General features: G+C 42.2%; 1 protein-coding gene across 1 annotated transcript in view; it reads right to left on the reverse strand.

Moving 5' to 3' along the window:
* Positions 1-4,060: 4,060 nt before the first annotated feature.
* The window catches only part of TMEM132D (transmembrane protein 132D), a 271,069-nt gene continuing 259,390 nt past the window's right edge, over positions 4,061-15,739 (reverse strand). The window contains exons 6-9 of the mRNA XM_052797571.1: positions 13,145-13,350; positions 11,725-11,998; positions 9,793-9,984; positions 4,061-6,941 (exon numbers count right to left, since the gene is read on the reverse strand). Of these exons, the coding sequence (XP_052653531.1) occupies positions 5,760-6,941; positions 9,793-9,984; positions 11,725-11,998; positions 13,145-13,350 (1,854 nt within the window). The 3' untranslated portion in view covers positions 4,061-5,759. The remainder of the gene's footprint in view (positions 6,942-9,792; positions 9,985-11,724; positions 11,999-13,144; positions 13,351-15,739) is intronic.

The following is a 15,739-nucleotide window of genomic DNA, read 5'->3' on the forward strand; positions in this document are numbered from 1 at the left end:
GGACACATCCAGTGTGTGCTAAGCTAAACAGTGCTAATGGAGAGTATAGTCCCCTTATTCCTATCCTTATCTCTCCTCCACTCCATTCATCTGTGCTTCCTGAGCACAGTAAAATGTTGAAAATGGGACTCTTAGTCATCTTTGCAGTCTCCTATCATCAGGGCTGAGCAATGAAGCTTGTTGGATTGGGTTTTATGTCGTTAATATGTTAACTGACTGTAGGAAGCTCTAATTTAATTATTAGGAACAAAGGTCTGAACATGAATAAGCAAAGTCCCTGTTACACTTCAAAGCCGCATTTTTCTGGTGCTGGTAATACTGGTTTCAGTTCCGCCAGATACCACAAAATTCAGGTACCAAATAGCTAATATCCAGCCACCATCAGTGGGCCGGCACAGCATCAGTCAGAGTTAGAGAAGCGTCTGTGATTGCAGAAGGGGAAAATGCACCAGGAGGCCTCATTTGCACCCGCTGAAACAAGGAGAAAGTGAGTTCTGGTAGACGGTGCAAACAAACATGGTTCAGTACTGAACGTGTCCCTCCAGGCTCCGGGGAGTGTTTTAAGAAGACAGATGCAGGAACTTGTCGTATGTAATCTACCAGTCATCTTTACAATATGACAGGAATTTCTTAATAAGCATTGGCAGTACATACAAACAGAGTAGCAGTGCTGCTTCTCCAGCCATTAATATTACATACGTGGGCTGCTTAATTTGCTGTTCCTTACAGAGCCGGAGCAGGAAGCCTGCATAATGAAGGATTTGTTGACAGAGGTCTTCATATCAAATCAGCAAAAAGGTAGAAAATGATCCAGTTTCAGGCATACTTGCTTGACTCATGCAACCTTGGCCCTTCTCACACTCCTGATTACGGGCATGATGTACCAGGCACTCTGCTCTTCTCAGGCCCTTATTGCTGCCGCTTTTGAACTTTATCTGTAAAAGCTTTCACCAAGAAGCCGAACAGCACAATAATACTCACTACTTTCACAGGAAAGAGGCATTCTTTATGCATGAGGAAGATGGTGGCTCTTGGAGACCAAACACCCATCCAGGAAGGTGCTTAAACATATGCCTGGTGTTAAGTGCATAAGCAGCCCCTCCTGTGAGTTTTCAAATAGTGAGAAATGAACTGGAAGCAGAACACAAATCTTACCTCCTCAGCACTTTGCAAGCGATATCCTAACTTGTTTTAGAGCTCTCTTGGTCTCCTACCTGTCCCCAGGAGGCAGCTCGTCCTGGGGCCAGCCATGGCAGTGAAGAATGGTTAGTCCTGCTACCCTTGTGTGGGGAGCTCACATTGGCACCACGTAACTCACCTGCAGGACACAAGCCTCTCCTACTTCAAACAGGTACATTTTCTTGTGTACTCCTGATAGTATTGGCTGGTAGTAATACAGAACTGATTTTATATGGTAGACATTGTACTATATGCAATAAGATGTGTCGCTACAGTGCTCTAACACTGTGCATGAATAGGATATGGTACTACAATATACATGCAGAAATATGTGACAGAGTTCCTGGGCTTTTGAGGACTAAATAAATTAATCTCTGAGAGTTTTTTTAAATATTTGAGGCATTTTCTAAACGCAACATTTGGCAGTGATAGCTCCTTGCCTGAGTTACATCCTCAGTGATGCTTACTGGACTTTGCTTGATAAATACATACGTGAGTCCAACTGTCACTCTTTCCTAAGTGACACATGTGAAAGACTCTTCTAAGTTGTAGTACATCAGTCCTTTAGCTCTCGCTAAGGATCTTCCACAAAGCAGCAGCCCCACAGACCACAGGGGAATGAGAGTGGGCAGTCTTGGAGAAGCTGAACATACACAGAGCTGAGCTAAAGTGTCTCCAGTGTGCTCATTTCATTTACATCTCATTCATTACGGAAACGAGGTGTGAAAGTAGTTTCTAGAGCTGCTTAGTGCAGGCTGCACATCAATTTAATACCTATTCTGTTTTTTCAAGTCACTTACCTCCATAGAACTCTTGTTCCAAACCAATTATTTAGCTGCATTGCTTGGACTTTGAGTTCACCGGTGTATTAATGCAGCTTGGCCTAAACCACTATATATTTAAGACTGCTGAAGGAGAAGCCTTTAAAATGAAGGAAGACGGTGAAGAACCAGCTTACCTGATTTATAGGACCATCAAGTTTCTACTCATTGTATTTATGCATGAAGTGTCTAAAAGAAGCCAAACTGCATCAGACACATTTTCTTTTGTTAACATGCCTGCATCAGTCTATCAGTCTAGCTACTCACATGAAAAGAGACTCAAATATGAAAATAAGGAGGCAACTAGGGGGAAAAAAAAAAAGTAATTAATAACACTCACTGGAGACTGCTTGCTATCAGCCAGGCTCTTTATCAGGCTTAAGAGGTTGCCAATGGGAGCCACAGCTGCAAAATGTTATGTGTATGCAGCATCTAAACACTATCACTGCTTTTATGATGAGGAACAGAATTTAGCCCCCTTCATTTGCCAAACGGGATTCTCATCTGATTGCCTGAAACACAAGCTTTCCCCCTTGAGATATCCATGATGCAGAAGTTCCCACTTCAAAGTCTGGGCCCTGTGCTGTGAGATAAGTGAGTATACACAAACACCAACAGATAGATAGATAGATACATACGTACAAAAATCTCTACAGGAATTTGATTTATTCTGCTATTAGCAGATTAATTAAAAGTGTTTGCTTGCATACAGATGGCCGCAATCCACTCTGGCTTCTCCTTGAGCAGAGCTCAGGATCCTGCCCAGTGACTGTGATACATTAAAGGGTGTGTGGGGGAGTGATGTCTCTTTCTGGTTTTGCCATAGATTTCCTATGTTACTTTGGGCAAATCACTTAACCTTGGTGTTCTCCATGTCAATAAGGAATCCACCTTGCTCAGAGCACTTTGAGATCTATGGACAAAGAGCACTCTAAATACTAGGTATTATTTATAGTATTGCCCTATGGATAATAGCAAGCTACAGCTGTTAGAGACAGCAGGGACCTCTGAGCAAGCAGAAAGGCATAAATCTGAATGTCAGTATCCTTAGCATTGTAGCTGGCGGCTGTTTTGTCCTAGGAGAACATTTCAGTGGTTTGTGCTACCAGATGAACTTGCTGTTAGTTCTTCATGTTCCCCAGAGGCAGCTAACGCAGAAATCTGGATTCACCATAGCAGCGCATTGGTAAAGCAATTCTGACAGCCTGCTCCCAGCATGGCTTGTACCTGCTCTTTCTGAAAGAGGAAGATTGGCCACGCAGTGACGCTTTTGCAAGGCAACCTTGCACGCATGCACGCATCTGATCTGCACAGACTGCCAGCTGAGATTTGGCCACTTTCACCCTGACCTCCACATTGCTAAGGGTAAATCTCTGTGGACACAATGTAGTGATGTGTAAAAAGCACCCCAAAATAGCTCCAGAATTGGAGGCAAGACTGTGGGCTAGAACACTGCTGAACCTGCTGGGAGGCTGCAGTGCTTTGCTACGGCACCAAGGCTGCTTCTCTCACCTGAGCGCTCATGCAGAGCTAGTCTGGGCCCTGCACTGTGCTGTCCTCACTGCTGCACTTTGTCCTTGAGCTTGCATAGGACTGAGTAATCCAGGCCGTGATGGGAGGTGCTGAAAGAAAGCAAAGACCATCTGATACGCAAATATTGATCTCCAAAGTTTGGGGCACATTTGCCCTATTTACAGTAACTTACTCTTTTAAAATTGTCTTCAAAGGCATTTAGCCAAATGCAGATCTTCCCAATAGCACCAAAATCAGAAACGCACATATCAGGCTTTCAGGCTAGAAATATGCATGTGGATTTATTTGCAAATAGTTTCAAATCTTGGAAGGGTGACTTGGTGCAAATACATTTGTAGCATAACATGTTGTTGATGTTATATCTTCTCCCCCCAACATTGCACAATGTAAAACTTTGTGACTAGATTGTGCCAAGAGGCTTAATTCATCATTTCATCAAAGGACAAGTCTCCATATTGCTGCCAGTCTCTTTTAGGGTAAACGTTCTGACAGTGAAAGGAAAGAGGCGTTCAGAGTAGGAAAAAAGATGAAGCCACTAAAATGCAAATTTTATTCACAGTTGGCATGTTTATAAATATATATATATTACATTCTTACAATCTACAGTACATTCTAAATATAGAGGGATTCAATCTAAGTGTTTGTGGGAGGGTGGATGTGTATTAAACTGAGCAACCTAGATTCAATGACAGGAAGAGACTTAATAATAAAAGGAGGGCAAGGACTTAGTCTGGAAAATAAAGGAAAACTTGAAATATAAGCTGGATTTTAGTTAGTGCTTTGGCACTTTGCCACTGGTCATCGGAGACTGCTTTTGGACCTCACAAAAAAAATGTCATGGTTTTAGGGCTGGAGGGCACACCGGATTCAAAGGGTAATCACTGAAATCCTACCATATGTACATCCTTATCAGAGGAAAACAAAAGATAATCATCACCTCTGGGAGAAACAAATGTTATCTACTGAGTTTAGCTGTTCAGGTTTCGATGTTGAATGTGCAGCACTCCTCTGTGACCTTCGAGTGGCCTCTAAACGTGCTGAGCAGGGGGCTAAAGAAGCATGAGCAGGAGGAACTGAACATCCTGACCTCTCCCAGGGAAGGGGACAGACAGAGACGGTTGCTGTTGGTGTCCGAGTTCAGCACAAGTGACACTTACCCAAGAGAGAGTGGCCAACTTTGGTAAACAACAGCATGTAAAGCAAGTACCAGCGTGGTACCAAGAGTGTCTGTGCTTGGCAAGAGCACACCGTGGAGAAGCGAGTGTGCGTGGAAGGGAAGGAAGAAACCACACGCTTCCAAAGTTGACTGATGCTAGTAAGTGCCCTCAGGATACCAGATGGGGAGCGCTCCCGGGAAATGGCTGGGAATACAAATTTGAAACAGGACAATGAAATAAAGTGGGCTTTTAAAAATAGCTTGTTCTCTCAAACTTTCCAAAACAGACCTTCCTTTATATGAGTGGTATTCTGAGTATAGATTGTATCTTCTCCTATTTTACAAATTAAGAAATACTGAAAATTGGCTGGCAAAGTTTATTACCTTGGCATCTACTTAAAAAGAGAGTTTCAGTTTTAACTGTATATGTGTATCCATTCTCAGTGCTTGGGAGGCAAGCATGCTGGTTTGTAAACAGCCCAGTTACTCCTTTTTCCTCTCTAGATTCTTTGGAAACTCATGACTTTTCAGCTCTGGAAGCTGCTTTGCTCACACTGTCGGTTTTTGTCAGCTTTAAATTAATGTTCTTGGGTGGATATTCTCTGCATGTGGCTTGAATGACATGCTCTCTTCGCAGATCTATTTATTCTGAGACCAATTTTTTGCTTTTAACCAAAGCTTGCAATATTGAACAGTAGAGCTGTGTGAACTTTGTAATATCCAAACTGCACTGGAGTTTGTTATATTTATTGATTTCCTGGGAAAGCTCAGAGAATGAGACCATATTATTTTGCTAAGTTTTTTTTTCATGTTACCATGCATCAAAAAACCACACACATCTTTCACTTCCATCTCTGAGCACAGAGAAGACTTGAATTTTAAGAGCTGTCCAGGATCTCTGCTCTCCCAGCTGCTTTTGGGTGGCTTCTTGGGGCTCCATTGAGTTATTATCCACCAGCTGATTCTTATTATCAATACAACGTTTTGCCCCACTACCCAAAATTAAAGGCAGAAGGTGAGTGAAAAACAAACGAACGAACAAACCAAACAAAAAAGTCTTTTGCGTCTCATTACACATTTTCATGTAATCTCTCCATATAGTTTTTAAGTTCTTTGCACTCCCCCAGGTCCATATCCTGGCAGACCCATTTAATGTCATCCTCACTACTCATCAAGATTGAGTTGACAGTTGGACACCCATCATCAGAGGAGATGGTGGTAAAAGTGGTGAATTTAACCCGTTTCCTCTTAGAGGTAGGAGAAGTAGTTGGTTCACTTTTCTGTTCTTTCCCTTCAGTGAATGTGGACTCAGTAGACCTGAAAGATTGTCCATTAACATTTTTGGAGGCATTTGTGTTGAGGAGATATTTGCTCTCTTCATAGTCCACTCCTCTGTCAATAGCTGTGATACGTTCATCTTGTTGGGATGAGAAATTTATATGATTCTCCAGAAGCTCTGTCCTGTTGCTCAGCCCAACCCAGTCATGAGAGTGGCTCATGCCTTCTTGCTCTTCAAAGGGAACTTGTTTGTTTCTGTACTTCAAAGCAAAAGTGACACAATTGATAAGGAAGACCAGAATTGCCAGGCAAAAGACTCCCAGAAGAGCATACATTCCTATCTCCAGATCGCTGAGTCCCCTAGGGGTCTGGACTAGGTCATTCTCTTCCAAGTCTCCGTTGTTTCTTGGCAGATCCACCTGTGCAGGGAAGCTCGTGAAGTCTATTGGGATGTTCTGCAGATGACTGTCATCCTCCAGGAGGCTTTCTCTGTCTTCTTTTTTACTTAAAATAGACCTTTGCGTGGTGGTCCCTTTGCCTTGCTCGTGGCCCATCGAGGAGCTGTAATACTGGCCATCTAGCTCAGCTCTTCCCTGCAAAGTGGTTTTCTGACGCCGGTCACTGGCATGATTTTCTAGGTGGACACCGGCACCCCTGTGTTTACTGTCACTGATGTTAGGGTTGGCATCACTCTGCCCAAACTTGACTTTAATGCTACCACTTCCAACAGCTAGGATGCTCTTCCTTTTGGATTTCTGGCATGATTCACTGATCACCATCTCTACCTTCACCAGTGTCCCCTGGCCTTCTGTCTCAGCAGCAATCACAGGCCATTTGAATTTGGGGTCGTGGTGAATGGAGACCACCTTCTCATCCAGAGATGTAGCTGACAAGGAGAAGTCTTTGGAGTCATAAATATCCAGGGGCATGACAGATCCATCACTGAACTGGATCCAGCAGCTGATGGCTGCTTCCTATAATACATAAAACAAATACACGCATACTCAGAATAAACATCGAGGGAAATATGTTCTGTCTTGGTCTGTTCCCTCCTCCTCACAAGATCCATATACCATTTATAACCAGAAAAGAAATAAAAAGGGAGAGCAATAAAACTAATATCTTTCCAAGATGTGAAGAGAAATACTAGTTTAAAACACTCATTGATAATAAGATTTGTTTCCCCAAAGGTGCTTAAAGGAGCTGTATCCCCTGGGCTCTGCAGAATCTACTTCAGCACCATAATAAATTGCATGTCAGAAAGCATTACCAGTGACTGAGATCATTTACTGTTGTATATTTAAATGAAAAACAAATATTACATTATTTCTAAACTGCTTAAAATACAAAGTCTCTTTTTACACACAACACTTGTTAATATAGCAAGTAGGCCCATACATGGCTCCATACCTTCAGTCCTTGATTTTTGTCTCTCAAATTGAGTGTTTTGTACAAGCAGAGGAAACCCATCAGCTGCTTCTTTAAGAAATGGCCAGAGTAATTTTCATGCTTGTTAGCAATTAAAAGCAAGAGAATAATGAAGTGTAATCTCATGTCACAGCAACGCAAATTGTATACTTCAGAGTGCATGGAGGTTTATTGAATGTAAATGGGTCAGACCTGAGTACTAATTCTGTACTTGCACATGTGTAATGGTGCAGCATTCCTGGGAGCTTTGACTTTGGGTTTCTAACTTGAAACATTTTAAAGTATTCTTAGATTTCAGAAAACATGTGCTCACCCATTTCTGAAAATCAGGTCCTCTGAGGACTCTCAAATGGCTATCGAAAATTGTTGTGCTACCTGAAAATATCTTGGCATTCACATGTTGATCATTTCCAGACAAAATTCAGATTGTTCTCCTGGAATTTAATTCCTGCTTCTGATGGTCTGACTTGATCTGTTTTGGCTGGGGTATTTGCACCTTATTAGACACTGGAGAATCCACACCAGAAAGACTCCTGGCTTGACGAGTGGATTCTCTGGTGTCTAAAAGGAGGTGAGTTCTTGTCTGGTAAAAGTTGGGTTCACTCTGCTGAGAGTGAGCCTGACAGACAGACAAACACCCAACCAACAGATTAATAACCGTACTTGCGGAAAACGTGATTATAGAAGTCTTGTTTCTTTAAATAAGCAGTTCTTCAAACAGAAGGTATTTACGTTCTGACTCAACATATATATATGGAGAATAATTATTTATCATTATCTTTTAAATTGTTTCTAGCACGTAGTCATTCACCTGTTCAGATCATGTAGAATAAGCCTCCAGTCTTTTGGGATTGTATCGTGCATAATCTACTGTCCTGATTCTGAAATCCTTACAGCTTCAATGGGAGATTTGCTTCTGTCTCTATTTCAGGACAGAGCCCTAAGACTTTGCTGACACTGTCATAAATCCTGGCTTTGTGTTTATTAATCTTTGGATATTTCTTGAAGGCTGCATAGAATTTATGTCATCAACTCTCATCCTCCTACTGTGTTGCTTAAACCTGCATAATCATTTAATAATTTTGCATTGCTCTGCTTATAGGGATTGTGCTCTGAAAATCATGTTCTAAGCAATGGAGGGAATCAGATGCCTTTCAAAATGGAGTCAGTCCTTGAAGGGTGGAAGGTGCACATCTTCCTCACTGGTTTAACACTGATCCAATGTTGTTCTGACTGTACCCCTGCATCCAGAGGGGAAGTATAGACTCCATTTCTGGGACCTGAAATGTTGCTGCTGGGCAGCATACTGGGACTAAATGCCATCAATCCCAGCTTTTGGGCTGATTTCAAGGTAGCTTGTTTAACTCCCCATGTCAGCAATGGATTAGCTCACAGGTCTTATTTCTAGCTGCCTGGCATTGATTTCGTAACTTCTGGAATACTATGGGAGCCTGATTTTTATCACCCTATAAAGACAGCAGTTCTGCACTATTTCTCATCCTGCATCCCAAGGATAAGACCCTATGATGAATTAAAGCGTCTCAACAGTTGGCCAGATTTCGAACGTGTATGCCATGATCATTTACCTTTAAAGCTCAGAACATGTTTAAGTGTTAAGAGCTCAGTGCATCCTTGATGTAAGTCCCAGACTGATGGATTTGGGTTGAAAAAAAAGTTTAAATTTCAAATGTAGAGAGAAGCACAAGGACAAATATCAAGCAGGGACTGACGGGGACATGGCAAAGTCCAAAAGCCCTTGGTAACTTTTGGTTCCCTGATATAGGGACTAAGAATAATGGGGAAACAAAAAGTGGTTTATGAAATCAGGAATCAGGAAATGAGTCAGTGATGCTGATTCATATTCTAGTAATGAATCAGAATGAAAGGGATGTTCCCCAAGTTCTTAAAATGCTCACGGAATGTAACTAAAGGAAGAAGACTCTGGCACTATACAAAACACTTTCTCATTTAAAGATGTGCTTAAAGGGTTAATTTGGCTGCCTGTGGTGGGAGGCTGAACTTGGCAATCTAGTTGGCAGTATCTCCTGTGATCTAGTAGGTGCTGGATGGGACAGAGAGGGTTTGTGTGTGTGTGTGTGAGTAAGGGGACTGCTGTTGCTTAATTATGACACATTGTTGAGTTGCATGTGTTATTTATGGGATGCAGCCATGACAGATGGGGTACGCCTGTTTGTGTACTGGGGTTGTTTAGACATAGTGCCATTTTTGGTTTTCTGTTAGGGGACCTGGTGGCCTTCAGAAAAAAGTGTCCATAAGGAAAATGTTTTATTAGCATATTATTAATAAAAATCTGCTTGATCCCATCAGCTTATAAGGTTGGGTGTAGTGAATCAGAGTGGTGTCCTTCCACAACACAGTACATGTGGGCAATAGTACCTGCTTTGGAGACTGGAGCAGCTCTTGTGCTACTGCTGTAGCAAAGATGGCCTTATTGCTTCCTGGACTGAGCTGCAGAGAGAGTGACAATCCAGTCACCAGCTGCACTCCCAGGTCAGTTATTGTCACCTTCTCATCCAGAACTGTCACTGTCTTCTCGGCCAAGATTGCATCTGAAAGGGGGGACAATATCTGAAAAGAAAAATTGAAGTTAGCAACAGCCATTTTGCCCAGCACCGAGCAAAATAGCTACACAGAGCTACTGTAGTACCAATAAATGATATTTATGTTAATAGGCAGAATTCCTCTTAGCAGACAGACACTATTAAAATATGATTAAAAAATGGCTAGTCACATTTTATAACTCTTCTGCAATATTAGGCTGCTTATAACATCTTTTGCCAACGTAATTCTAATCATCTACGCCATTCACCTCTGTGCTATGCTAACCACGTCTGTTTAAGATGTATTACCTATTTGTAAATGTAATCTTTACGTGAAATGCAATTATTTTATTAATGATCGTGGTTTTAGGTAGCATATATATAATGCAATCTGTAGATTTATATAAAATCCATAGAATAAATGGCATTTATTTCTATCCTATAAAAAGAAAGTTAATGTATTGCTACAATAAACACTCATGGTACCGTATACAAAATTGACAGAGAAAACTTGTTTTGATTACAAAAATGTGCATGGAGGTCAGCGCACTCATACATGACATCCAAAGATGCTCACTAGCAAGCAAGTTGAATCTAATGACCCATATAGGGTACAGAGCATTTTAGAAGCAGTTTATAAGAGGTATTCTTTAAATATAACTTGCTCTCAGCTTTTTTCCCTCGGATTTTCCTTTCCACAGTTTTATGTGTATTTGTAGGAGCACTGTAAATTCCAGAGCTTTGGAAAGTCGTTCAGAAAATCTTTACAGATTTTGCAGAAAGTCAAAATCTCGAATCCCATTTCTCTAGCCCTGACAACCTGTGTTATCAATAGGTGTGGTGGTTGTTTTCTGGTTTGACAGTTTGGGATGATGAGCCTGTTTGGAGAGCTGGATTTTTTTTCCTGTTCAAGTGCTTGTTAACATGTTTTCTCCTTTGTAGCATCACTGGATTAATTGGGTTTTTTTTTCCTCTTTTCTTCCAGAACCCCATTTTCTAGGCCAGTATTTCTCTGCACGGCAGGAAGGACTGTATGTGAAAAGCTGCCAATGACATGATGCATAGGATTAGGTGAGTTACTTCAGAGTGGGGACACTAAGGCACAGTCACATACACGGTAGTATTTATAGGCCACATTCTTGGCCATATTGGCTGAAACTGATGAAGCTAAATCTGCATCCCTAAAGAACATAGCTTAGTTGTCACTAATCAGTCAGTCTTTTAACATCATTCTAGACGTACCAGTTGTTATTATTGCTTTATGCATACTCTGAAATACCCTAATATTTATATTTTGTAATGCATTGCTTGAGCTTGCAAGGTGTGCAGGGATTTGATCCCATGGGACTCATATTCCAGGCTCAGTTCCTCAACCAGCACTAGTTAATTTTTAATTTACCCTTTGCTCTGTCAGTGCAGGCTTTGAGAAGACTGAGCTGTTTCACCCACTGCATGCCTTGTGATAGCCCATATACTGGCTCCAGGTTCAAAAACCCCTTAGACAAAAATAATCAGAAGCAGCCTCCAAGTAGACAGGTTGGGCTAAATTTACTAAAAGTGCAATCTACATACTTCGGGGCACAAGATAAGAAGAGAAAACCATCTCTTCTGTGTCTTCCAGTCCTTGCTGCAATTCTGTTCCATTAAAAAATTTATGGCTTCAATTTCTGTTGCTAATACAAGAAGCTGCTGTACACCTCATCAGTACCTTGGTTCCCAAAGTGGTGGGTTAATGGAGGAAAAGGAGTAAGTAATTAATTTTCCTTACCTGAATTGTCGTCATTCCAAGCTCCTGCCCAATCAAAACCTGTCCGTCCTGTAGCTTAGCGATTCTTGGCTCCTCCACCTGCATGAAGTCACTCACCAAGTCGGTAATGTCAATCTGCCAGTCAGAACCCAGTAAATAGCTCAGCTGGCCAGTGGGGTCTGAGGCTTCAGCTACAAACTGTGTGAGGACACGCACCATCGCGTGTTGGTACTGAAGGGCACAGCCTCTTCCCTTACGTTCATCCTCTTCTTCATCATCACTGTCCCTGGCTGGTCTGGTAGGACACCAAGAATGAAAAATGAATTTAAACTGGTGCTGGGAGAGCTTGCAACAGGAGAGCTATTGCTAACATAAGTTTGCAGCCTGGTTGCTGGAACATGTGGGCTTTGCCACCTTCCATTGCTCTGCTAAAGCTGCTTCCTTCAGTGCATTTCTGAAATCAGCCAAGTTCCCCACTTTTATCGTGTTTCCCTCGTTCATAACTGAGACCTCCAGGCTGCCTAGATCTCCAAAACAACTGCTGAAATCACCAGCTGGCCTGCTAGCTTCGCTACCACACTCTTCTCTCCAAATATCTCTCATTATTTTCCATGTTAAGTCCTTACTTTCAGGACCTTCACACTTTTTTCTTTCTGGACCTTCCCATAAACATCTTTGTGTTACCATGGAAATCTCCTCTGTCTGCACCTACATACACATCCCTTTCTGTATGGCATTCAGGTTGAAATCACATCTCCACCAAAATCTCCATCTCTTTGCTGTGATACTAGCAGAAACCTGGTAATAAAAGATGTCTTCATAGGTAGGTGGGAATAGCAAATACCTACGTTATCAGTTTGATCTTCTTGTTCTTAATAAAACTGACAACAGATACAAACAGTCTAGATCTGCCTACATCCATCCTCTGTCCTGTCATTCACATGCCACTGACCTGTGGGCATGGACAGCATCTTTAAAGCCTTAGTGTATCAGTGTCCTGACTTTGTAACACTGATCAGTGCCACTGGACCCTACAGTGACATGAAACAAGTATGTACTAATTGTGACCATTAACAATGAATAATTTAACTGGAAGAACCTGTGAACCAGGCTAGAGACTGACCAGCCTTGCCAGAGCTGGTCCTTGTTGATGTCTTCCTGCTGCCTCATGGCTGATCCTGCCTAACTTGACCAACGGGCTCTTTCCATCTCAGTCACTAGCACTATAAAAAGAAATTGATTTCCAACGTAGGATCATGCAACCTGCAGTTTCCATTTCCCTCATAAGTCCAGTGCAGGAGCCTATTGAATAAATGTCTGGTGACCTTCAAATTTACACCAGAATTGCATTAAGGCCAAATGAGCATGTTCAGATCCACTGGCCCTGACAGGTCTTTGGCAAGTGCTCAGCCCAGAAGGAACATCCTCTAATGAAACCTACCTCTTATTAGAGATGATGGGGACTCTCCACCCCTTGATTTGATTTAGTTCTGTGTCAGAGACCTCTATCTGCAGCGGGAGACGAGGAACCCAGACTGTCATTTCTAAAGGGGCACTCAGATGCTGGTAAGTAAAATTAACTATGACATTCACTTTGCCTTTCATTTCCTTCCCATTGACAAAGACATAGTCACATCTGTCAGAAACCTGAAAAAAGGAGAAAAAAAAAAATTAATGAGTCTCTTCACAAATTATAAAGTACACTACATGCTAGAGAAGTGAGTGGGAGGAAGAGAAAGGATATTGGTTTAAACTAGCTCCAAGTTCAGAGGACAACTAGGAATAACGAGAGAGGTGCTTGGTGTGCCCTTAATAGGCAGGCTATTTCTGCTAAAAACATTTCCAGTATAATCTAAGATAAAAGAACAGCTTCTTTCTGTCCTTAATTCCCACTCCAACACTAGGATAGTGCTAGTATAATGGCACCAAGAGAGGATTCCTCTGCACTCCCCAAAGCTCAGTCAGACTCTACTATCCTCCTACTCTAATTCGTGTGCAGCCCGAGGAAAACCACATACCTGCAGGGAGGAACAGGTAACTGCCTGTCTACAGAATGGAGTAGGGGACAAATTTCTCCAGGCAACTCCAAAATGGGACAAAGGCTTCTTCAGGAGTCCCATTACAGGTGCCAGGGCATGGGGTTGTCACATCAACAAAAAACTAATCGCAGGGAAGAGTTCACTGATGCCCAGTGGTGTTTATTGGGGCCAAACAGCTCCATCTCTCTGCTGCAAGCCTGACAAAGGTCTTACACAGTGTTCTGCTCAAGCTAGTCCTGATGTCGTCTTATTTATTACCTGCAGCTCTGGACATCAATATTGCTGAGAGTTACTAAATCTCACTCAAGCGATTTAGCAGCTATTGCAAGGATCTAGGTGAGCTGACAGGACCTGTTCATTACAGCTAGTTAAAATATATGAGTAAATGTACACGTCAAATAATTTATTAACTACCATTTTACCATGCTGATGATCTGAAGGAATGATCTATTAAAACCCTGAACTCTTTTCACAATCCATTACCAGCCAGACCTTCTATTCCATTCTGTAGATGTATTTAATATTTCTGACTCCGGAATGCATAGTCTCATCCTCATCTGAATTTAATGCCATTTTCTACTTTTCTGTTTAAACGCTAAATGAATTTAAATCATATTTAAATATCACCAGCTTTTGTAGGATAATTTGCATTCCTAATATTATTATCTTTAAACAACAACAACCCCCCTTAGAGACAGATCCATAGCAAATCCATTTCCATCCTTGCTTGTCTGAGCCTAGGTAACGTATCAAAAAAGGTTATCACAACTCTTGCAATATCTCTCTTGCAAGCAACGTCTGTTTTAAGGTCAAAAATCTTCTAGTTGCCATTGGTTTCAGCAGGAAAGTAAGGAGTTTATTTACAGGCAGAATTACATTTTTCGGGATATTCTCATGTTAGCATGTTTTACACTAGCTCTTAATGGCTCCTGTCAGGGTCCAATCTCGTTGTGCTGCACAGCAGGAAAACCTAGTTGCTGTCAAAAAGCCTCAAAGCATGGGGGTACGCAGCACAAGGGAAGGTCCTCACAGCAGGCAGCTGAGCACAGACAAGTCCCGGCTCCTGCTGGGGCCTGTGGCACTAATGTAACATCCACTTCATCATCATGCCGATCCAAACTGGCCTGAGCTGAGGAAGCCAATACTCTGCAAAACTCTGGGAGAAGCTTCACGTGAGCCTGTGGAAATGGCTATAGGGAAGGCTGGAGGCATAAGCACATTACTCTTCTGGGAGCAGCATGTCCGGGCAGCAGCAAGAGAGCAGATGTTATTCTTGCATCCTTGCAGAAGGCACGCTAATGTGAATGTAATATTTTCAAGGTAAGAACTACATCATACTTCCTACCTGCAATGTCTAATAGCCTGTCCAACAGGTAGGAAGTCAGAAGACCTTCAGGCAGTGCCTGGTACCTCTGCTCCTTCCCCCACCCCATGGGGTACCTTGCTTCCATAAGTGGAAATCATCTATTCCTTGCTGGCACTGCACTTACCCCTGTTGCCTTTTTGTATTTTAAGTGCTGTTCTCAAACCAGACAACTCTCCTATGCTCTGATAAGCTCTGTCTGCTGCTTTCCACCTTTCCGCTTTTCCCTGGGATGCCAGTGAGAAGGAGCACTGGGCAGAGTCTCAAAGTGCTGATTTCCACCTGAGAGGCAACAGATCAAAGCTGAAGACAAAGTGGCCCCAAGGAAAACATTCAGCCTGGGAGCTGATTGCCCTGAGGTCCTTCACTTGCCTTTGTGCTTTGCTGGCTGGACCACACATACAAGTGAATGGCCTAAAGACAAGGATTTTCTTCAGTAGTGCACAGGACCGGGTAATAGTTTTCCGTGTGAACTTCCTCACCACCTCTGCTTCCAGCTAGCAACACTCATATTTGTGAATCTTAGCTAATTAACACATTAGGCAATTAAATGTCCCCATGGGTGATCAACCTAGGGCTGAAACCACTTCCTAGTGATTTAAGGTAACAGGTAAACTTGTGTGCCTCGCAGCAC

Source organism: Harpia harpyja, chromosome 9 (genome assembly GCF_026419915.1).
Source record: "Harpia harpyja isolate bHarHar1 chromosome 9, bHarHar1 primary haplotype, whole genome shotgun sequence".
Lineage (NCBI taxonomy): Eukaryota > Metazoa > Chordata > Aves > Accipitriformes > Accipitridae > Harpia > Harpia harpyja.